The sequence below is a fragment of the Fusarium pseudograminearum genome, chromosome 3 (genome assembly GCF_000303195.2).
Source record: "Fusarium pseudograminearum CS3096 chromosome 3, whole genome shotgun sequence".
Lineage (NCBI taxonomy): Eukaryota > Fungi > Ascomycota > Sordariomycetes > Hypocreales > Nectriaceae > Fusarium > Fusarium pseudograminearum.
Window position 1 is genome coordinate 3,094,243 of NC_031953.1, and position 23,565 is coordinate 3,117,807.

General features: G+C 49.6%; 7 protein-coding genes across 7 annotated transcripts, besides 1 other annotated feature; 4 read left to right on the plus strand and 3 right to left on the minus strand.

Moving 5' to 3' along the window:
• Nucleotides 1-1,825: 1,825 nt before the first annotated feature.
• FPSE_06286 (uncharacterized protein) lies at nucleotides 1,826-2,847 on the plus strand (the record flags this gene model as incomplete). The annotated part of the gene is made up of 4 exons (XM_009259404.1): nucleotides 1,826-2,255; nucleotides 2,301-2,382; nucleotides 2,432-2,551; nucleotides 2,598-2,847. 4 exons carry the CDS (start codon nucleotides 1,826-1,828, stop codon nucleotides 2,845-2,847), a joined length of 882 nt encoding a protein of 293 aa, XP_009257679.1.
• A 430-nt stretch (nucleotides 2,848-3,277) lies between these two features.
• On the minus strand, nucleotides 3,278-5,332 carry FPSE_06287 (uncharacterized protein; the record flags this gene model as incomplete). The annotated part of the gene is made up of 1 exon (XM_009259405.1): nucleotides 3,278-5,332. One exon carries the CDS (start codon nucleotides 5,330-5,332, stop codon nucleotides 3,278-3,280), a length of 2,055 nt encoding a protein of 684 aa, XP_009257680.1.
• Nucleotides 3,796-3,829: a microsatellite.
• A 282-nt stretch (nucleotides 5,333-5,614) lies between the features above and the next one.
• FPSE_06288 (uncharacterized protein) lies at nucleotides 5,615-8,037 on the plus strand (the record flags this gene model as incomplete). The annotated part of the gene is made up of 2 exons (XM_009259406.1): nucleotides 5,615-5,743; nucleotides 5,791-8,037. 2 exons carry the CDS (start codon nucleotides 5,615-5,617, stop codon nucleotides 8,035-8,037), a joined length of 2,376 nt encoding a protein of 791 aa, XP_009257681.1.
• A 254-nt stretch (nucleotides 8,038-8,291) lies between these two features.
• Nucleotides 8,292-11,452, minus strand: FPSE_06289 (uncharacterized protein; the record flags this gene model as incomplete). Its single annotated transcript, XM_009259407.1, has 2 exons — nucleotides 8,292-11,089; nucleotides 11,137-11,452. 2 exons carry the CDS (start codon nucleotides 11,450-11,452, stop codon nucleotides 8,292-8,294), a joined length of 3,114 nt encoding a protein of 1,037 aa, XP_009257682.1.
• Nucleotides 11,453-13,013: 1,561 nt separating this feature from the next.
• On the plus strand, nucleotides 13,014-14,371 carry FPSE_06290 (uncharacterized protein; the record flags this gene model as incomplete). Its single annotated transcript, XM_009259408.1, has 4 exons — nucleotides 13,014-13,042; nucleotides 13,187-13,397; nucleotides 13,469-13,919; nucleotides 13,968-14,371. The coding sequence occupies 4 exons, from the start codon at nucleotides 13,014-13,016 to the stop codon at nucleotides 14,369-14,371; spliced, it is 1,095 nt and encodes a 364-aa protein (XP_009257683.1).
• Nucleotides 14,372-14,520: 149 nt separating this feature from the next.
• On the minus strand, nucleotides 14,521-15,556 carry FPSE_06291 (uncharacterized protein; the record flags this gene model as incomplete). The annotated part of the gene is made up of 2 exons (XM_009259409.1): nucleotides 14,521-14,775; nucleotides 14,822-15,556. 2 exons carry the CDS (start codon nucleotides 15,554-15,556, stop codon nucleotides 14,521-14,523), a joined length of 990 nt encoding a protein of 329 aa, XP_009257684.1.
• Nucleotides 15,557-17,702: 2,146 nt separating this feature from the next.
• On the plus strand, nucleotides 17,703-23,288 carry FPSE_06292 (uncharacterized protein; the record flags this gene model as incomplete). Its single annotated transcript, XM_009259410.1, has 2 exons — nucleotides 17,703-20,948; nucleotides 20,997-23,288. The coding sequence occupies 2 exons, from the start codon at nucleotides 17,703-17,705 to the stop codon at nucleotides 23,286-23,288; spliced, it is 5,538 nt and encodes a 1,845-aa protein (XP_009257685.1).
• Between the last annotated feature and the right edge of the window lie 277 nt (nucleotides 23,289-23,565).

Consider the following 23,565-nt stretch of genomic DNA (forward strand, 5'->3'; position numbering starts at 1 on the left):
GCACATATCTCACTGTTTCTCTCCCCGTCTCCAAGGGTCTACACATCATTTCGTCTAATGCGACATGAGCACACCCATTTGACACCCAAAAGGCTGCTGCATCCCAGAGCGGGGAAGGGGAAAGCTCTCTGACTCGAGATGGACAATAGATGGTGTTTACCATCTACCCATGGGAATTGTTACAACCCTCAAAGCGTCTTGCAATGGTGTACTCAAGAATTGCCATCTGCTGCTTTTGGGTCTTTTGCATTACCAATATCTACCTGTCCCTTGCCACAGAGATGACGAACTATGACAAGATGTTTGGGGTAGTGATTATCTCAAAGGGAAACTTTTGTGTCATTTCCTCTAAATCTTTTGGTTATTAAGGTGAGAAATTACAACTACAAATTGTATCCAGTACCCAGCCACCGACTTTTATCAATTATCACGATACTAAACTTGGTGTTGTAAGACTAAAACCCAGCCGCTCAGACGGAAACGGCAGCTAAGAAGCAAACAAGACTAAGATACAGACTATCCCACCCTTTTCACCATCACGCGGACAGATCTCTTATCTGGTTTATCTCACTCTCGTCTTCCAATAAGCGTCGACATTTGATCACGCATGGAAGTAAATATGCACAACAGGCATGGGTCACGTACATTAGTTATCGTGCAGTGCAAAACGCGCAACATCAACATGCACACCGATAAAATGGATCCTGTAAGACAGCAGTTATTGGAGAAACAGCTCACTCCAAAATAAACCAATTTCCTGTCGAATCAGTCACCTCCAATCGTAGCAAAGTTCGTCAAATCATCAAACCAGAGCCTTGTGAGCTCTAGTTTCCACTTACGTCGTTTCTTCCATGTTCCAGACCTTTAATTTCGGATACAAGTAACCTTCATAGCAGTTCCTGACTTTTGACTCTGGTTGTCTCAATCCTGAAATGGACACCAGCCGTGTTTATGGAGTAGCCAATAACAAAGTCAACTCCCCGAGCTGGTTCAATTTCTGCAGCTACTCCAAGAATGGACCACCAAATGGCCCATGATCAAGCTAAAGAATAAGATCGCAGACCCACGGCTGTCAGATCGGTTCCCGAAGCTTTGACAGTTTCTTTTCATCTAAACTATGACGCCAGCATAGGGCTGCCCTTCTGTCAGTCAATATCGGCGGCAGAAGTAATACCCCAAGTCTTGTTATACCGTAGCTAAATCAGTAGGGTTGCAGTTCCTCGTCAACCTCTTGCCGGCCGGCTGGCATGTTCTAATGCCAAGCCTCACAGGTCCAGACTGCATCTGGCATTAGACAACGTCAACTTGACGTGGGAATTCCAAACTGCCCTATTATTTCTCTATGCGTTTTCAGCTTATTCGTCTTGGATGCACTGGCGCCGGGTGACTGTAACCGTCAACTGTTGTTCATCAATCCAAGATGGCCTGTTCATGCCACCCATGTATTTTAACCTTGATGTCGCATTTGCTTTCGGGACCCGTCATATTTGAGTCCAACTGCATAACGTCGCCTATTTCATTGGACCTTGCGAGCCCCTCAGTGGTGAACATCTGTTGTCGTAAACATATCCCTCGAGAACTTGATAAACACAGCCGATTCCCTATACGAGATTGACACGAAAGTCTAGAGCAATTGTCGAAATATGGGTGGCCAGGATTCAGGAAGCAAAAGGTCAAGTGCTAAGAGTAGTCCTCATGAAAGTCCCCGAATACGCGTCAATCAGTCTCATGTGGTAGGACAAGGCGAGCAAGGTACGATAACAGAATCCCAGAGTCAAGGTCAGTTTTGAAACATCATTGTTGCTGAGAACAATTGAACCTAATCATGGGAAACCCACCATCATCACTTGAAGTCACTGACACCATCCAAGATACACCCTCAAACCTCAATCTCGACAACCAAGGCCTCTTGCATGGTAACACCTTGATTGAAGCCGGCGGCAGTGATGAAGACGGGGAATTCTCCGCCAGCGACTTTGACGCCGATGACATCTCCCTGGCAAGCACTAGCTCCTCATCCACCTCCATCAACTCCAGCATTCTAGAACACAGTTACGAAAACGGGCGTCGCTACCACCGTTATCGCCATGGAAGATATCCTCTACCGAATGACGAGGCGGAGCAGAATCGTGAGGATATGATGCATGCCATGATGCTCGAGGCCACCGACGGAAGACACTTTTACGCCCCAATTGGTGAGAATCCACAAAAGATAGCCGATTTGGGGACAGGGACGGGTATCTGGGTTATTGAGAGTATGTTGATGTTCTGAACGAAGAGACTGAGACTGATGAGTGTAGTGGCTGAAAAGTATCCCAGCGCTGAGGTGTTGGGGTTGGACTTGAGTCCTATACAACCATCCTGGGTACCTCCAAACGTCAAGTAAGTATGGTTGCAGCTATTTTGAATATTACAGTATTAACGTACTTAGATTCATGGTCGACGACATTGAAGACGAGTGGCTGAATGGAGATAACTTCGACTTTGTTCACCTCCGCAACATGATTCCCATTCTGAAATCCCCAGTAACACTCCTCAAACAAATATACGCGTGAGTATGTTCCCTCGTCGGTTCAACCTCTACTGACCCCAATCAGCAACATAAAACCTGGCGCGTGGGTAGAACTCCAAGACGTAGACGGCCAAGTACACACAGACGACAATAGTATACCGGACGATTGGCCCCTCAAACGCTTCACTGAAATCATGGTTGAATGCTTTGCGCTATACGGAACAAATGCCAATGCCGCAGTCTTGGGACGACAGTATCTCGCCGAAGCAGGGTTTGTCAATATCCAACACAACTTTATCAAGTTACCCTATGGAACATGGCCAAAAGACAAGTGAGCTTAGAAACAAACGTTGAGTAACCTGCTAACAAACTCCAGGGGAATGCGATTGGTGGGTATGTACTATCGAACAGCGTGTGAAGAATTCTTCCCTACGATAGGGACTCTTCATTTTCCGCAGCTAGGATGGGGCAAAGCAGAGATGGAAGTGTTTTTTGCACAATGCAGGCAGTCGATGAGGGATCCAAATGTTCATGCGTACGGAAAGATGCATTTCTGGAGTGGTCAGAAGCCATTGGATGGGTAAAGGCAGGTCAGCGGCTGATAGTACTGCAGTCACAGGTGTAGCAATATAGCTCTAGTATCAGAGTAACAGATTTGAACGAAGCAGCATATTGAACTATACTTATATATGTGGCTGTTAAATACCAACTTTTAATCGCCCAACTCCAAGACGATCTCAAAATTCTACATTACATCAACCCACTTCACCTCCGTCCCTTCTTGGCCTTCTTAACTTTAGGCGCATCATCCTCCTCGTCTGCATTTCTCCTCTTCTTTCTGCCCTCCTCGAGCAGCTTCGTCATACCCTTTGTAGCCTTGAACTTGGGGTTTGAAGGATCAATGGCATACTCGTGACTCTCAAACACGGCCTTGAAACGGTCGTCGCCAACATTCATGTCAAACTCCTCCTGGAGACCACCACGCGTCTCCTTGGCCAGAGCCTTCTTCTTGGCCTTGCCCTTCTTGCGCTGTGCCTTTTCTGCTCGGACAATCTCGTTCATGTCAAAGTGGTCCAGATGATCGGCTTGATCCTGGCCAATGTCGGCCATGACATTCTTTAGCTGCTTCTTCTGGGCCTCGGTCTCGGCTTCGGCGGCCTCACGGGCTTCACGCTTCTTGAGGCGGTCGGCCTTGCGGATAGATGCCTTGGAAACTGCTTCGGGTTCGGCAGCAGTGAAGAAAGGATCATCGAAACCAAGGTCATCAGTCTCGCCAGTAGGGGCCTCATCCTCATCCTCCTCCTCTTCCTCCTCTTCGGCATCAGGGTCTCGTCCTTCGCGTCTGGCACGAGCAGCTTCGCGCTTCTTCTCCTTGCGCTCCTTTTCCTTTCGAACGTACTTCTCAATTGTTGTCTCTTCCTCGGCGGCTGCCTTCTTGGGCGCAGACTCTGAAAGGGCGGGTGTAAATGTGATCTCCATGCCACCAACGGGGGCGTTCTTGGTGGACTTGGTAGGCTCATCTGACAAGCCCAAAGCAGCTCGCATCTTTTTGCGGGCCAATTCCTTCTTGGAAAGCTTGGGCTCATCTTCCTTTTCTTCAGCGCCCTCCTCGACCACCTCCACGTCATCAACGTCGTCATCCTCGCTGTCGCTTGCTAGATATGCGCGGAGATCGTTCTCCTCGATTTGGTTGCGGCTACCGCTGAAAGCACGGTTGATGGACTCTTTTCGCGATGACTCCTCGGGATGCATATCCCATGTAAGCTTAACCTTGGAGCTCTGCAGGGCGTTTGTGACAAACTCGACAGGTTTGTATGACTCGGGAACCTTTTCGCACTCATCCCGGGGCTCGTCGTCAAAGGTGACATCGTCAGGGACAAATCGAAGATCGAGGAAATTGGAAGATGACTGGTACTCTCGTCCGTCGACCGCTTCGTAAAGCTTCTGGGCAACTTCAGGGCTTGAGCAGACCATGACAGCGTAGTAGTATCGGAGACGGTCAAGCTGGTAGGATCGTAGCGCATCGCTGTCGAAATCTTGATCGTCACCCTCCTCGATCAAACTGTTCTTGATGCGTTCATCGCCATCCTCACTGTCCTCGTCGCTGTCATCTGAATCGTCTGAACTATCGTTTTTGGTGTCCTTGAACAGCTCCTTGGGGGGTCCCTCGACCTCTTCCTGTTGCATGCGCTCCTTTCCAAATTCGCTGGGGTATACTGAAATCTTGTCTATCTTGCCGCCAGTCTCGGGAAGGAAACTGTTGAACAGAGCCATAAGGTCGGCAGACTTGACGTGGTCCCAGTCAAGGTTGACGATGGCGATGCGATTTGTCACCTCTCCATCCTCGACCTCGTTTTGCTCGTCCTGGAAACGCTGCATATCTCCCTCGGTGTCGACTTGCGCACCGCCCTCTTCTTCATCGGAATCTTCCTCCTCCTCCTCGGATTCGGACTCATCTTCTGAGGAAGAGAAACCACCACCTCGAGCGGGATCGTATTTGTGCGCTTTTAGCAGTTCTTTCTGAACAATCTCGTCGGCATCGACCTCGATCTTGTCGTCTTCATCCTCCTCCTGGTATAGTCTTTCCAGAGCCTTCTTCTTGGAGTCAGACTTGACCTTTCGGCCGTATCGATCGACCTTGGCGGTAGCAGTGAATTCGTCATCTTTCAGCATGCGCGAGAATCGCTTGTCGATCGTGGTCTTGGTCTGTCTCTTTGATGGCAATCGGAACCGAGGATCAGTCTCAAAGTCGGCGAATCGCTTATCGTCGATACGGCTGGCGGGCTCGCCGCCCTTCTTTGACTTCTTTGACTTTTCCATTTTGTAATGAAGCTGTTGTGATATTTGTTGATCGCAGCTAAAGCTTGCTTGATGGAGGGGCAGAAAAACAATGGAATTCAATTTTTTGGCGGTGAAATCTTTCTGCCGGAGCGGTAAGCTTCTTTCGGTTAAGCGGCCCACAATCGGCAGGTCGGTCATGCCAAGCGCCGCGCATTTTCCAAAAAATTTCCAGCGACTTTTGGTTTAGAATTGGTTTGCGCCGAACAAGAGTTAGAGTCTTGCCTCAATTCTCTCCTCACATTAATACCCCGACCTTACAAAATGCCTCCCCATGCTCGACCTGGGCGTGGACCCAAGCCCCAAAAGAATGGCCGCACAGAACAGCGACAGCAAAAACGCAAGAGAGACCAGGAAGATCTTCAACAACTCCAGCAAAGAGTAGATGACTTGGTACGTGGATATGTCCAAGCACCTTGGTCTTGACTAATATCATATAGGACCTTAAATCAGATGCCACAAAGAACTTCTCTCATCTTCCTCTCTCCGTACCGACCGCCGAGGGCCTCGAGATCGCTCATTTCCAAACCCTAACCGACGTCCAAGCTGAAGCCGTTCCGCTCGCCCTCAAGGGCAAAGATATACTAGGCGCCGCCAAGACAGGAAGTGGAAAGACACTTGCTTTCCTTATTCCTGTTCTTGAGAAGCTTTACCGTGCCCAATGGACTGAATTCGACGGTCTTGGTGCTCTAATCATCTCACCAACCCGAGAACTCGCTGCCCAAATCTTCGAGGTGCTCAAAAAGGTTGGCACAAAACACTCCTTTTCAGCAGGTTTAGTCATTGGTGGCAAGAGCTTGAAGGAAGAGGCCGATAGATTGGATCGCATGAACATTTTGGTCTGTACGCCTGGTCGAATGCTGCAGCATTTTGATCAGACGGCTGGTTTCGACGCCAACAACCTGCAGATTCTGGTCCTGGACGAGGCGGATCGCATCATGGATATGGGTTTCCAATCTGCAGTCGATGCTTTAATTGAACATCTTCCCAGGGAACGACAGACACTCATGTTCAGTGCCACTCAAAGCAAAAAGGTCTCTGATCTTGCCCGTCTCAGTCTCAAGGACCCCGAATACGTCTCTGTTCACGAAGCTGCCGTCAGCGCCACTCCCACAAACCTCCAACAACATTACATCGTCACACCTCTGACGGAGAAGCTCGACACACTCTACGGATTCATCAAAGCTAACTTGAAGAGCAAAATCATCGTCTTTTTGAGTTCAGGCAAACAAGTCCGATTCGTTTACGAGAGTTTCCGTCACCTACAACCCGGTATCCCTCTTCTTCACCTTCATGGACGTCAGAAACAGGGTGCTCGAATGGAAATCACTTCCAGATTCACTGCCGCAAAGCAGACATGTCTATTTGCAACAGACGTCGTCGCCCGAGGAATTGACTTTCCCGCTGTTGACTGGGTTATTCAGGCCGATTGTCCTGAGGACGTCGATACATATATCCATCGAGTTGGTAGAACAGCTCGATACGAAAGCAACGGTCGCGCAGTACTATTCCTGGATCCCAGTGAAGAGCCAGGCATGTTGAAGAAGCTAGAGCTAAAGAAGATTCCCATACAAAAGGTGAATGTGAAGGAGAAGAAGAAGAAGAGCATCAAGGATCAGCTACAAAGCATGTGTTTCCAGAACCCCGATCTCAAGTATCTTGGTCAGAAGGCTTTCATCAGTTACTCGCGATCAATCCATCTACAAAGAGACAAGGATGTTTTCAAGTTCAACAAGCTTGATCTTGATGGCTTCGCTGCTAGTCTCGGTCTTCCCGGTACACCACAGGTCAAGTTCCGAAAGGGCGAAGATATCAAGAAGATAAAGAACGCACCTCGGCAGGGCATGTCTAGTGGTTCTGAATCCGATGAGGATGGAGAGAAAAAGAACAAGAAGAAGGAGGTGCGAACAAAGTACGACAAGATGTTTGAGCGAACAAATCAGGACGTTCTGTCAAGTCACTACAACAAGCTTGTACTCGATGGCGATGACAATGACGATGATGAGGAGGATTTCTTGTCAGTAAAGAGAGTGCTCAGGGATGACGATCTAGACGATGAGGCGGGCGCATACAAGAGCACAGCCAAGATCATTGATGGTCTTGGTGGCGAGGAGCCTTTTGTTGTCGACTCCAAACGTCGCGAAAAGGCTCTCAAGTCAAAGAAGAAGATGCTCAAGTTCAAGGGCAACTCTACCAAGATGGTGTTTGACGATGATGGCAACGCCCACGCTGTCTACGAGCTCAGAGATGAGGACGACTTTATGGGTGAGGGTCCAGCCGAGGAACAGCGCCGCAAGTTCGTCGAAGACGAGACGTCGCGTGTTCGCGAGGCAGATGTGGACGACAAGGCCCTCGCCAAGCAAAAGCGTCGCGAGAAGAAGGAGAAGCACAAGGCTGCCGAGCGAGCAGAGCGCATGGGTATTGTTTCAGACGACGAAGACGCGCCCATGCTGCACAATGCCGACGACGGCGAGGATCCTTTGGCGCTGTTGCGATCGCTGCCCATGGGCGACGGGTCAGAGAGCGAGGGAGAGAGGGAGCCACCCAAGAAGCGAGCCAAGAAGTGGTTCGAGGACGACTCAGACGACGAGAAGAAGAGCAAGAGCAAGGGAAAGGTTATCAGAGTCCAGGAAGAGCCCGAGACTCTGGAGGATCTCGAGGCGCTTGCTACAGGACTGTTGGATTAGGTTCAATACCCGGGGCCTTGATAGGCATAGACAAAAATGGCGAAATAAAATGCGCAGTAATAATGGTTTCAATGTCAATTCCCTACAGTGATCTAATGTCATAATAAAAAGTCATAATCGAATTGTAAGTACGCCGGGTAAAAAGCTATCCATTTCCCACGCTTCAATCCCAACGACATTATGAGTATAAGCACGCCATAATACAAGACCATTGTACATGAATCAAACTATCCGTCAACGCCCCCTGACCGAAATCACGACAATTCATCCACCGGTCTTCCAAACAACCTCACTCGGTAAAAGCACGTGTGGTCCGGCGCACCATAGTTGCTCATAGCACGAATGATGACATGGTCCGTCGGAATGCCCAGATTGGCGAATTCATCGTTGATGTGATGAACGTGTACGCCTTCATTCAACTCATCGCCTTGATACTCGAATTGTGTAATCTTGACGAATGATTCTGGTAAAGGAGAAGGGTTAAAGTTCCAGCCGTTGATGTTCTCGGGGAACTTGTTCGATGAATAGTCGCGCACAAGTTCTTGTTCTTCCTTGACTTCAAACCTGGCAAAGACTTCAATGTGTCGTGGTCGAGCATCAGGGTCCATCGTTGCGTTGGGGTGAATGTGTTCAACAGCAATGTTCTCAGGGACGACTAAATGACCCAGATGAATAGAAACTCCAACACCGTGAGGTCTCCCGTCGGAATCTACCGCATGTGATCCGCACCAGCGGTCTCCCTCCTCTTGCCAAGGGAGAAGTACCTCGATACGAGGACGAGGATGAATCCCTGTGAGTCCAAGCGCGAGGGCGTCCTTTTCAGTGGTTTGGGCCGTGTATGGGTTCCAATCGGGCGCCGTATAATGTGTTTCCATGGTAGCCCCGGCTCCGATTCCGAAAAAGTTGACCTGGTATTTGAGATCGGAGTGCCAGTGGGCATGAATCTTGCTCTTGGCGACAGCTTTGAGGCTGCCATCTGTAAGAGTTTGGTGGACGATCTTTCGAATGAGCTGCTTCATCTCAGTATCCGACATGGTCTGGGGAGCCATCATCTTGGCAGTCCGAATTGACTCCTTGATGTGATCATCCATGTCCGATTTGAGTCTGCTAAACTCGGCTTGGATTTGTGATTCATGCTTTGTCAAATCGTCCCTGAGATGTGCCAGGAAGTCATCTCGAGAAACAGCAGTTTGGTTCTGCTTGCGAAGTTCGTCGCTGACAATCTTGGAAAGCTTTTGATCAAAGGCAGCTCCTGAGCCGGCAGTCTGTTTCTTAGCCATTGCCTTTTCTACGAGCGGTTCGAGCACGGCATTGTTGTTTCTGAACCACGTGTCCCAGAAGTTTGGTAGTCTGTCTTGGATAGTGCTGCTAACAATGCCATCGAGCTTCCCCTTGAAGATGGAATCTTTTCCGAGGCGTGCCACAATGGCTTTCCACTGCTGTTCAGAAGAGATCTCGTAGTTGCCGCGCTTGTTGTCAAGATTCAAGAAGCTTCCGCTCTCTCTGAGATGATCTTGAAGAGCATGCCAGAACTCGGGCTTGATTGACGGGCGTCCTTTGACGAGATCCATGTGCACAATCCGAGGAAGAATTGTTTCCAGCCTCTTGAGGGCCTTTTTGTGGATCTCGGCTTGATTCTTGAGCGCGTCCAATGCCCTCTTGTGGTCATCTGGGATGACAACGTCGTCCATGGCAAACGGGTCATAGAAAGGAAGGTCGTCGCTGTCTCTGCTCCATGAAGGCCACGAAGGCCATGACACCGTTGGTACCGAGGGTATTATGTTTCCAAAGCTGAAACTATCAGTGCTCGGCCAACTGACACTCGGCTTCAAAGAGTCGATATCCGGAAGATCGGGGATGTGATGTAGAGCCCCAGAACCTATAAGGAGGAAGAAAGCGAAACCGCCTAATGCCACAGCCCATGTTATGCGTTGGGCGAACGATCTTTGTACTTGACCAACTTGAATACCAGATAGACGATCAATGAAGCGAAAGACACGGTCCATAATTCCGTCAAACCAACGCTTCAAGACCAAAAGATATGTCATGGGGTTGAACAGGCGCCCCCATTCTGTCGGGCTCTCCTCACTTTCGTCGATATCATCGTTGAAGGTGAAATCGAAGGGATCTCCTCCTCCACGCCCAAACCAATAAGGCGGCCAAAATATGAATCTGAGCCAACCTCTAAATCGCATCCACTCATAATACCAAGGATCGGCTGCCATCCGCTCTACCATGGTACGTATGCGATCATTCTCCGCCTCGGCTGCTGAGATTTCTCTTTGAATCTCCTGGTCACGTTGTTGTGGATCACTCGGGATTTGGCGGGCTCTGTTCAATGCATCTGTTCCTGAGCCCGTAGCTTTACGGAAAAGGCTTTTCCTTCCGTTGGAGCTCCGGTCATTGTGTGTAGATCCAGCCCCTGCTTCCGCTTGAGCCTCGGCCTCAAGGGGTTTCTGTGTCGCCCATATTGTGGACTTTGATGACTGTTGAGTACCTCCATGCTCATTCAGCCGTGCTAAAATATTCGGCTGGGTCCGAGAACGAGATGACTTCTTACTAGTCTGTCTCACTGTATCGGCTGCATCCGGTTGAGTTTCCAAGTCTTCAGTCGGTTTGGCTGAAGCCCTCTGGCTTCGAGAACGAGATGACTGTTTACTACTCTGCTTCGCGGCGTCGGCTGCATCCTTCTGGGTCTCCGGGTTATCGACTGGCCTTGCTGAAGCTCCATGGCTTCGAGAACGAGACTGTGCACTGGTCTGTCTCGGTGCGTCGATTTCATCAAAGTTCTGAATCACCCGTGCTGAAGATCTCGGCTCATTCTCATGTCGAGATGGCAGTGAATCATCATCACTGGACTCTTCCTCTTGAGGCTCAAAGCGTGACTTGGTTGCGGCTCGTCGCTTTTCGGGAGCTAAGGGCTTTGGCGGTGCCGTTCCTATCGTCGCATTGTCATAATATTCGCTTTCCAGTCCAAAACTTCGCGAGCTGTCATCATCTCTGTCAACGGCTAAATGTCCAGTAATAGTCGTTACTGCCTGTCGTGCCGCATCTACCACGTGTTAGAAGTGCCATGAATATATGTCTGAATGAACGTACTGTCTTTCTTTGTCGTGCCTCGGTCTGCCTTTGCAGCTGTTTGTTTTGGTATTGCTGGCCGAACAAATTCTTCGTCCTCGCCAGGGCGTTTTGCAAGAGCCTGGCTGACAGCATTCTGCAAATCCATGCGCTGAAGGCCAGCTCCTATTCTGGGTGGTGGCTCAACAGCAGCGCCATATGTGTACTGTCTCCGAGAACTTGGGGTTCCTCTGAGATTCGGTAACTGAGGTTTGACGAGAGAAGTTTGAGTTCCACCAGTCTCTTCAGGTTCCCTACTTGCGTAGCGAGCAGTGTGTCTTGCAGGTCTGGGAGGCATGGTTGTGATGCTTTGGGTGTTGAGTGAGTTTGATGAGAAGAGAAAGTCGAACAAGACAAGGTCGAATGAGAAGGTGTGCCCTTTTGTGTCATTCAGTCGTTGTTGTTCTCAAAGAGGGTGGGAGTCGTCTTTGTTCACTGAGATGAAAATAGTAGCACAGGCTTTGGTGTATCCCAAGCAGCCGTCCAGGGGACACCACCAGGTAGTTCCCCGCTTCTGATTTTGAATCACAAAGACGCTTGTTGTGTGCCAGCTTGACTGGCCAATTTAGATGATGAGATGTGGGTAGTAACAACAAAGAATCATGTTGGTGGCGGTGAGTTGGGAGAGTCTTTGTGAGAGCTGATAAATGGCGTCGCAACCACAATGAGTTCGTGTCTGAGGGAGTGATGATTTTGAAATGTCTTGACTGGGAAACGTGTCAAGTGTCGACTTTTTTTTGTCGGTATTGGTGATGCTATCGCGAAGGTGCCATGATGCGCCGACGCGATGCGCGCCGAGAATTAGGCGGCGCAGATTGAGGCCGGCGTACGTGATCACGTGCACGCGTTTTGATGTGACGAGTTTTCCAATACTGCCATCCATCCAATTCTTTGTGTTGAGTTCGGATCTACCGATGCCGTTAAATCTGAAAATGTTTTACAATAAATCTTTTGTTTCTGTTGGAATATTACGGTCTGAAAGCTTAATCCCGACATGATGTGGCGTGTTGACCTGGTCTGTAGGTGCGAGATTTTGCTTTTTTGACTCGAACATCCTATACAATCTAAGCGTCAGATAATTCTTAGTTGACAAAGCTGAATATTACCTATCACAATACTCTATTTTATTACTACACATGCATCACAGCATTAGTCTGAATAAATCTCTCATAGAGTTGGCCTTCGGGGAGAGCGCAACGGCTAAGCAATAAGGCTTGGTCAAGGTTCCACCAAATACTTGTGCATCTTTTTACAATACTCTTGTCCTGATGAATGAAAAGGTATTATTATGTCCATCCTAATATCTTGCTTGTATCGACTCAATAGACGATATCATATTACCAATACTAACCCTGTATACGATTGCGTACTCTACTCCACAGTGACTTACAGCTGTATCACACTCCGCGATCGCCTCAGTTTGATGCCGCTGTATGGAGCGCATGTAAATACCTACAAGTTCAGCTTGACTTATTCGGAACTTCCCATTAGCGATGCTACCTCACTTGATCACTAATACGACAAGTAAATATGTACCGCTCGGGATTCAACATACCCCGAATAATGCTCCATCTGGAAACTCATTCCATCGTGGCTTCGTAGTCTCGGGTCCTTAATTTAGCAGCAGGCAATCAACATCACATCAGCCCTGGCAGCATGAACGAACCCCTGGTCCCTCCTTTCCTTTCCCCTCCCCCTCCTCGTCAGCTAAAAAAAGTTGCCCCTCCCCCTAGTCTCGTCCTACCTTTAACAATTTACCTTTAACCCCGCCGTCTCGCAACGCTTCTTTCAACTTTACTTGGTCCTTCACCGCAAACTCACCCAGTCGCTTAACCTTGAACAAAGAAATCCCGCCGAAAATGCCTGTTGGAACCGTTCTCGTTACCGGGTACGTCTATTCAACTCTATCCCCTGCCTCCACCCCTGTCCTGTTTGTCAACCGACTTTGTTCTTGTCGCAATCACAATTCAAGGACAACAGGCCGTGCGGTGTCGCATTCTCTCAACAAAGAATTCACTAACTGATCCCTCAGTGGTACCGGATACATTGGCTCTTTCACCTCGCTCACTCTCCTTGAGCACGGCTACGATGTCGTTATTGTCGATTCCCTCTACAACTCCTCAGAGGTCGCCCTCGACCGCATTGAGCTGATCTGCGGTCGTCGCCCTGCCTTTTACAAGCTCGATATCACAGACGAAAAGGCCATCGACGAAGTCTTTGCCAAGCACCCTGCTATTGACAGCGTCATTCACTTTGCTGCCCTCAAGGCAAGTCGCATTTCCGGCGCTTTTGGTCCACAACTAACACCGTCTAGGCTGTCGGCGAGTCTGGCGAAATCCCTCTCGAGTACTACCGCGTCAATGTCGGTGGCAGCATCTCCCTTCTCCGTTCCATGGAGCGCAACAACGTCAACAACATTGTTTTCTCCTCCTCCGCCACCGTATACGGCGATGCTACCCGATTCCCCAACATGATTCCCATTCCCGAACACTGCCCTATTGGACCTACCAACACCTACGGCCGCACCAAGTCCATGATTGAGGACGTTATTAGCGACTTTGTCAATGCTCAGCGCAACAACTTGGAAAAGGCCGGCAAGGAGTTTAAGCAATGGAACGGTGCTCTTCTGCGATACTTTAACCCCTGCGGTGCTCACCCCACTGGCATCATGGGTGAGGACCCTCAGGGTATTCCTTTCAACCTTTTGCCTCTCCTTGGACAGGTCGCCACTGGCGAGCGCGAGAAGCTTCTTGTTTTCGGTGATGGTAAGTTCAAATAATTCCTAATCTATCTATTCAATCTAACACCTATAGACTACTCTTCTCGCGACGGCACTGCCATTCGAGACTACATCCACGTTGTCGACCTTGCCCGCGGTCACTTGATGGCCCTCAACTACCTCCGCGAGAACCAGCCCGGTGTCAAGGCATGGAACCTGGGTTCTGGCCGTGGCAGCACCGTCTTTGAGATTATCAACGCATTCAGCAAAGTTGTTGGTCGCGATCTTGCCTACGAGGTCCGTCCCCGACGACAAGGAGACGTTCTTGACCTTACTGCCAACCCCACCCTCGCCAACAAGGAGCTCAACTGGAAGACCGAGCTCACCATGGAGGAGGCCTGCAACGATCTCTGGCGATGGGTTGAGAACAACCCCAAGGGTTACCGCCAAGATCCCCCCGCCAAGCTTCTGGACGCTGTCAAGTCTTCCAAGGCTTAAGTAATAATAAAACTGGCTACCGGTTGCGGGCAGGTGTCTCGCAGTGATGTGAAATGAGAGTTACAGAAGAATTTATGTTTTGGATTTTTAGATGAACTATCCGTGGCATTATAGATATAGCGCTTAAAATAAATATAAAAAGGCTAGATTTAATCGACTTTGATGAGCAACTTTCCGATCGTCTTTCGGCTCTCGATGTCCTCGTGAGCCTTGGCCACGTCCGCAAGAGGGTAGACCTTGTGGATGGTGAGCTCAAGCTTCTTGGACTTGATGAGGTCGAAAAGCTCAGAGGTGTACTTTTCAAGATCGGCCCGCTCAGCAACGTAGCCGTTGACTACAGGACGCATCAAGCGGACGTTCTTGGGAGTGAGACGGAAGAGGCTCACAGGATCCACGGCGCCAGACTAGACTGTTAGTTTGAGCATGAGAGAAATTTGATTGTGTACTTACCGCGTTGCCAAAGGATATGAGAGTACCCTTGGGGGCGATCAACTCGAGATCGGCATCAAAAGTCACCTTTCCAACGCCATCAAAGATAACATCCGCACCATGCCCACCGGTGATTTCCTTGACCTTGGCAACTACATCGTCATGAGAGTTGATAACCCACTCAGCACCGTTCTTCTTTGCGAGCTCAAGCTTTTCGTCTGTGCTAGCAGTTCCGATGATCTTGGCGCCGACAGTTCGCAGGAGCTGAACCAACAAGGTACCGACACCACCAGATGCCGCGTGAACGAGAACCCATTGGCCTTCCTTGACCTGGCCGGCCTCTCGGATAAACGTCCATGCTGTGAGACCTTGCAGATAAGCGGCCACAGCTTGCTCAGTAGGCACGTCGTCGGGGATCTTGACTGCATCAGAGGCGTTGACGAGACTGTATTGAGCGTAGGCGCCGACTGTGCCCATGAAAACCACTCGAGAGCCGTTCTCAAAGCCCTTTACGGAGGAGTGGACATCGACGATGGTTCCCGCAGCTTCACGGCCGAGTGTAAGAGGGAATTGAGGTGCTTTGTAAAGACCAGAACGGAAGTATGTATCGATAAAGTTCAGACCAGCGATCTGGTTGCGAACAAGAATCTGACCCTCGCCAACCTTGGGAACAGGGACATCGTTATGCTCAAGAACCTCAACGCCACCGTTCTTGTTGATCTGGACGGCCTTCATGGTAGATGGAACGGGAGCCATTTTAGCGGTTGACAAGTGAAAAGCGAGTCTTGTAATGCGCTGGGTAGCAATTGGGGTTGCAAATGGTTTTGAAGCGACAAGAGGTCGTAGAATAGAACGTCGAAGAAGATGGGCCATCGGTGTTGGGAATTAATAATATGAGATGTCGGGTCGGAAGAGGGCGGTTTTGATAGGAGCTTCCGACGAGAGCTTCGGGCCAGCCCCATCTACCGCGGGGAGCCATGGCGGGGTAATAATGGAACTGCTGGGGTGCTCAGCACGTCATGTTGCGATTTCGCACGAGGAATTGAACAGCAGAGGATAGAGTGGTTTCAAGTTGACTTGTAAGTTGAAATCGTGTCTGCGATGAATTGCCGACAGAGGGCAAGCAATTGGGCTTCATTTTCTACAGGTAATTCCGGTGTTAAGCAATCAATATCTAACGGCATAGCACAATACACAAGTCTACATCGAGTCTGAATTCAATGATACATATATGTTTCCTACATCGTCTCCCTATAGTTTTTTTAACTTGTTGTTCAGCTTCAAGTTGTTGGTAGTAGGTTGTCTGGATAAGCGCTTACCCTCACTTCAATAACAAGCTACCAATGACTAGATTGTGAGATTTGATTGATCTAAGATGGCCAGTCTTGGGCATTGGAGCCTCAAACTCAGAAGTATCTGCCGAAGTAATGGAGGGTAGAATTTATAAAGGTTGTTTGGGTCTGGGATGCGTTGAAACAGAGCGCGATCCAATGGGCCTGGTTGCAGCCAACTCTATCGCAAACCATGTTATGACAGCAATGAGGGTAATGGAGCATCGGTGAAGAATTGCCAGCTCATTAGTACCCTAGTAATTACATGCCCAGTATCCATGCAGCAGTCGTTAATTCCACGATAGCTTCATGATCTGTCTCGGCATAGGGTAAGTAACCGACGCAATTTTTCTCAATTCATAATCTTCCATCAATATGAGCCTCATTTAAGCATACTTATTAAGCACGGTTAAAATAAGATTAAAGATAGACCATGATTCCATCGTTGGAAGGATTTGATAACTGCATGGCTTACAAAAGAGCTTACGACGTGACCCGGCTCAGCAGCTGCAACACAGTCACTTCGTTTATATCCAAGCGACACGAACAACGCGGCAGAATCCTTCAAGAAACAGGCTATTTCGTCCCATTTACGCAAATTCTCGTGTTGAGTAGGATGTAAAGTCTCAATTCGTCCGAGGCTACGCCAGCATACGCGTGGCCATCTTGCAGCAAAACCACCAGGGCGATCGGTCTAACCTCACGAGAGCTAGGAGGCGGAACTCTTCTTAAACTTCGCCCAAAGAATACTGCTTGCGGCTTAGCGATCGCCACAGAAGGTTTTTAGACAGGGGCTAAAGATTCGTTTCATGTGTCAGTGAAAACGACCAAACGAAATACACGTATAGCTGGATGTCATGACAGGAGGACTGTGGCAGTGCTGGCGGCTTGGCATGAGAAAGCTTCGCAAGCTTTTCCAGGGGTAACCCGGTAGATTCTGCAGCGATGGCCGTCATGAGAGTGGTTTTGATTTGAGGCCAGTATATTGAGATTGTCACCGCTGAATATTGAATATGAAGCTTGGGCCTCTGTATCATCGTCCAATGTCAGGGGAAAGCGAAGGCCTTGGGCCGCTATACGTCACCCATAGTCTGGGGGACAAAGGTTGCATGTTTTAGGGCGAGATGACATGACACCCACTCGAAAACCGTTGAACGCCATGCCGTTGATGAAGAAATACCAAAGGGATAAAGGCAATTATAATTGTATCGATTATACAGAGTAGTAGGCACCTAGTAACTTATCCCGATCGTAGAACAACGCGTTCCCGTGCAGAATTGATTTAGTATGACAGCGTAACATCCATGTCAAGGTGGGGCGCTGCGGCTGTGATTCATTCACTGCACGGGCGGGCAGTGGAGGTTCACAGCCTCCAACCACCCCCTGTCCAATCCTAGTAGAACCTCGCTCCTAGGTCAAGTCCTCTGTAACACCACTGGCTATCACCAAGAACAAAAAGGACGGCAAGGCCGGGCAGGAGCACACGATTCTGAGGCTACAGCCTTCCTTCCAATATGTAAATGAGGGGGCTCACATTCAACCTCATTTCCAACCTCAACATTTCAGCTTAAATGAATTCTTCAACGGTAAACGCCCGCCAAAGGCGCATTATACAATTATCACAGCAATGGGGCTTCTCTCTCCCCCCCAACGCTCCAGCACCACTTAGCCGACCAGCTCATCCAACATCATTCCGGACACATGGCGACGATGAAGTCGCCGAAGGCCTTTTGCATAGGCGATCCGCTGAAGTAGCCCAATTGCGACCTAAGAGTGGCCTCTCAAGAGCTTTCTCGTCTAGCAATCTAAAAAAGGGCAAGCACTGGGATACCAAAGAGATATTGAATGTCTTGAATTCTTGGGTCGATAGTTCAGGCTCACCCGGTGTTGCCGAGGCTCTGATTGCGAAATTGGCTGCTGCAGGCGTTGATCTTAGTGGCATGCAAACACAAAAGCAGGGCCTACTGAATAGACGGAAAAGCGTTGAAAACGGCCTCGATCGCACTCGCCTATTGAAATCCGCCATCGAACGAGACCAGCATGACATGGTCCACGTTCTCATACCGCATGCCGACCCGTTGACCCTCGATAGCTGTCTTCCACCGGCCGTAAGAACACGAAACCCACGAATTGTCGAGACTTTGTTGAGGTATGGAGCAAGCGCATCAGCAACTGCCGAAGGACAGGATGAATTCCGCAAAGCTTGCGCTGTTCCAGCCTTGTCAGAGATCGCCTCACTCATTCTAAGATCCGATGGACGACCGTCGGAAATATGCGTGTCACAAGCGCTAACAGACGCCGCGAGAGCACAATGTTTCGACACTGTCTTACATTTGAGTCGCTCTACAGCGGACTGCAGCTACAACAATGCCGAGGCGCTCAAGATTGCTATTAACAACGAGCGACGAGACATCGCCATGGCCATTGCGACAGGAAACAAGCCACCCCAGAACCCGGGTCTTGCCGAGGCTTTCCAACAGCTCATGGAGAATACGAACATGAACCCAAAGTCAAAACTCGACTTTGCCGAGCTATTGCTTTGCTGTGGTGCCCAAGGACCCATACTGGAGCGATCTCTTGAGATGGCTTGTGACTCTCAATTCTTTGAGATGGCCGACCTTTTGGCTCGCTATGGTGCCTCGATAGAACATAATGATGCTTCCGCTTTGAAGGCTGCGATATCGAAAGGTCAGGTCAACCTTGTTAGTTCTCTCCTCAACGGGTCATCCAAAATTGATCCTGCACTGGCATCAAGCTGCGTCCCTCTGATCCCTCAACAAGCGGACCCTGGGATGCGTCAAGCATTGCTTTATTCATTATTGAAGAGAGGTGCCAATGGACCTGTTCTGAATGACTGTCTCATTCATGCTGCCAAAGCTGGTGATGTTCAATCCGTTGAGCTTCTCCTTAACCCTCACTTTCGCGAACCACCGAGCGAACAGCCAAATGGCCATGGAAAGCCGCGCATTAGTAACCGTCACTCTGTGGCATCGCCTGATCACCAAGATGGAGAAGCCTTGCGCTACGCGATCTCGGCGGGAAATGCAGACCTGGCTGCCAAGATTCTTACCGCAAGGCCCTCGAACGAGACACTTACCGCAATATTCCCTCTAGTCAAGAGTCTCCCCAGTTCAGAACGGTATCGTATGATTGAGCTGTTCTTGCGGGGAGCCTTGACTGGTCCTGCTCTACACATTGCTTTGCAAGATGCAATCAGCGAGGATCCCTCTCAGAGAGACGATGCACTTATCAGTCTTTTACTCAAGTACGGCGCAGATATCAACTATGACGAAGGCGTTGGACTTCACAATGTTATCACTCAGATGGACCTTGGGTTGTTCAATACCTTGATGCAAAGTGCATCGCCTCAAACAGCAGCGGCGCGTCTCGCCGATGTTATGAAGATCGAGAACCGTCAAGTGCGATACGAGATGATGTCGGTACTATTCAAAGCGCGCGCAAGTGTTGGTGTACAGCAGGTGGCAGAGGCACTCCTTACTACTCTTGAAGAAAGATCTGTAGATATGCCTTTGCTTCGTCTCATCTTGCAACAGGGAAAAGCAGACATAAACGGCTGCAAAGGACAGATTCTGCAAAGGGCGACACAGAGTCCTGACCACAAGGTTCTGGAGTTGATCCTCGGTCTTGGTAAACACGGCCCAGACACGATACCGAATTGTGTTGATAGTTTGGGTGCTCTTTCGCCAACCGACAGCAAGGCATGGAAGCTTGGTGTGATTATAGCCAAGTCACCCAAGAAGATCAATCTGGACAATCTCTTGGTGCAGGAAGTCCAGGCTATTGTTCAGGATGAGACAGGCCAAGCTTCATTCGCAATGCTGAACAAGCTTCTAGACTCTGGCGCAGATCCCAACAATTACAAAGCCAGAGCACTGTGTTCTGCCGTTGGTGCAGCTCGGGAAACGGTAGTCGATGTCCTTTTGGTTTGTCAAAAGCCACCAACACCTGCATCCTTGGCTGCTGCGCTTCCCCAGGCTTTGAAGATCCCGGACCCGATGAATCGATTGACTTTTACGAAAACCATTGTGGAACACAGAGCCCCGCCTCAAGAAGTCAACAGGGCTCTGATCCATGCCATAAACAACTTTATTTCAGATATTGTTCTGATTGGTGTTTTGGCCGGTTTTGCAGATGCCTCTGATGGGGAGGCTCTCGCACTGGCTGTTTCCAAAGAGGCTCCTGAAATCCTTGATCTTTTGCTTTCACGTGTCAAGCATTCTTCCGAGAGCAGAGATTCTTGCCTGGAGAAAGCAATGAAGATTACCGACTGGACCTGCAGGCTTCAGATTTGTAAACGCTTGGCAAAGGCGGGAATTACACCTCAAGCCGCCTCGAATGCTCTTCTTGTCGCAGCGCGAGACGGTGACCTGGAACTTGGGGATGTGCTGATTGCTTATGGAGCCAGTATATCCACCAACGGCGGCCAAGCTATCATCGAGGCATGCCGTGGAGGTTCTGTCGAGGTTCTTGATGTACTGCTCAAGTCCAACGCCGATACCGAAAAGTCGACTCTGGAGCGAGGTTTCCAGGCTGCTACAGAAGTTGGCGATTTGAACAAAAGAGCAATGATATTCCAGCGACTGTTGAAGAGGGGTGTCTGTGGAGACGTTGTGAACATTCAGCTTGTTTCGGCTGCCAAGTCTGGTGAGAATGGGCATGAGGTGCTGCGTGTGCTGTTGGCAGCGGGCGCGGATCCCAATTTCAACAACGGCGAGGCGGTCTTTGCAGCTACGAGAAGTGCATTCGTCAGTGGCCTTGAGTTGCTTTTAGGCTTGTGGCACGAAGGCGGCAATCAGGTAAGTGGTCACTGACCCAGTCACTATCTTTACTAACCCAATCTACAGAAAAAGGCATCCCCTCCGACTTTGATACGGGCTCTCAAGGCCTGCTGGAAGTTGAACCCAGACACCAGGCTAGACATCATCAAACACTTGTTCAGAGCAGGCATACCGATTGTGGAAGAAGTTCACATGGCCTTGAGCAGAGCTGTCGGAGAGGACGAGCCAGATGAGCGACTAATCAAGGTCTTGCTTGACTCAGGAGCATCACCACTTATGAATGGTTGCTGTGCGCTGACTCGAGCCGTGCAAGGCGCCAAGGTGTCATCTGTTGAATTGATCTTGACTTGCGAATTCGCCGAAGATGATATACTCGCAGCATTTTCAAGTGGATTCTCGGATGCCTTGTTTACTACATGGTTCTCTGCAAATGGTCTTGCTATCGCGAAAATGCTTCTGACCACTGGCGCCAAAGGAGAGAGTGTAAGCTGTGCCCTTGTGCAAGTCATGAAGGGAAGCACAGACGAAACGGAATCCTTGGCTGATGCGTTTGTCGAGCTTTTTGTCTCTTACGGTGCCAATGTCGATTTTGAAGATGGGCAGCCTCTGGTATGTGCAGCTTCAAAGGGTAACGCCTTTTGGACAGAAAGGTTGCTTAGCTGCAAACCGTCGCCACGGACTCTTACGCTTGCTTTTGAACGCGTGTTTGACGCCGCACGCTCACCCGACGAGGTATTGAAGCTGTTTGAACTCTTCTCTGGACATAGGGATGGAGAAGTTGGACTCGATGTCATGACACGGACCGCAGGGTCTGACCCCATTCTTGTCAGGGCGATTTCTCAGTACCCACGGTCGGCAGAGCTGCTGCAGGTCTTGTTGGATGCTGGTTTCTATCACGACCAGACTACAACATGCCGCCTTCACGAAAGTGTGGATGAGCCTGAAGAAGTGACGGTCCTGCTTTGGGCAATTGCTCAGCCCCAAAAGAAGGTCAGCTCGGCATTGATCAAGATGTTGATCGAACGTGGTGCCAACGTCAACTTTGAGACGGCGGTCAGTCGATCTACACCACTCATGTTGGCTATCCAAGCTCGCCGACCCGACATTGTTAAAGAACTGCTCATTGAAGGCGCTAACGTTGATATCACCGATGCTATGGGCCGAACACCTCTGGCGATGGCAACTGATATCGGGGGTGATCTCTCGACTCGCATGATGGGTAATTTGCTTGCCATTGACCAGTCCAAGGACGATGGATCGCTACACAACGCTGCGAGAGAGCTTAATCTGGCAGCTGTTACAGTTCTCGTGGAACACGGGCACCATCCCGACTTTCCTAGTCCACTACATGATGGAAGATCTGCTCTGGGCGAAGTTTGTCTTCGCGGTGCGGGCGCTTGTTCAGGAAAACTCACTGCAGATGGAGAAAAGCTTATGCAGAAAGTCATGACCTTTTTGATTGACTCTGGGTCAGACATCAGCCTGCAGTCGCATGGGAAATCCGCACTACTGCTCTGTTTTGAGTCCAGCGATCCTATTGCAACAACCCGAAGCTTCCTCAAGGTAGCCATGTGGAAGGAGATTAACAGGCCATTCAACCAATACTCTGACGGCGACTTTACTTATTCACCAACCATGTACGTCAAGAAAGTGATGCCCGAGTCGGACACTCGGGATCAACTTCTTACACTCCTCCGAGCGAACCGAGCAGTGGATGTATATTACGCCAACTCTGGTGACCAGCCTGAAGATGCAATCGGCTTGCCTAGTGATATGGTTGTTCAGGAACGCGAGCGAAAAGCCAGATTACGACGCCTGGCCCTTGAGACCGAAGACCACGCAATCGCACTCGCTCGAGCAAAGGAAGTCGCGAGCGTTGAGAGAGAGATATGGAACAACAAGGCAGAGATTGAGGATGCCCGTCGCCGCAGATTGTACAGCGAAGATATCAACGCAGCGCGGCAAAAGGCCGACCTGGAAGAGTCGCTTTTCAACGCCGCATTAAAGAGACGTCTTTCGGAGCAGCACAAGTTGACACAGTCAAGCCTGGAGCGTACAAAGTTGATTGCTGCGGCTGAAATCACGGCTGAGGAGACGCGCCAACAAAAGATGCTTGAATGGGAGTCTACTATGAACTCGGAAAGGGCAAGCAATGCCCAAGCACTCAGCAGCTTGCGGATCAGCGAACGGGAGGAACTAGATCGAATTGAGAGAGGTGCAGATGACAGGATCAAGAAAAGACTGGAGGCACAAAAGAAGTTGGTGGAAACTCAAGAGAGGCTAGCAAAACGGATCGGAAATGTACCGGGCGGACCGGATGCCAGGAGGCAGATTGGATACGTGGAGGAAGTTAACTAACGACTCTACACCAATGAATCACTGGCAGGTTGGAAAGGAGTTGGGCGTTCTGAGCAAGTTTATACCAATAGTCTTACAAGTAAGATAAGTCATTAGCTTTTACATATATGAAATCAAGTCAGAATTTGAATCAGGTTACAGTTCAAAGAATTGATCAGACTAATGCCTGCTGTTAGCGGAAGCAATTAGAATGAGAGGTCCAGACTGATGCTTGCTGTCCGGTTACTGGGTACCTAAACCAGACAGCCTTCACATCAACCACAGAGGAACCTTGTCC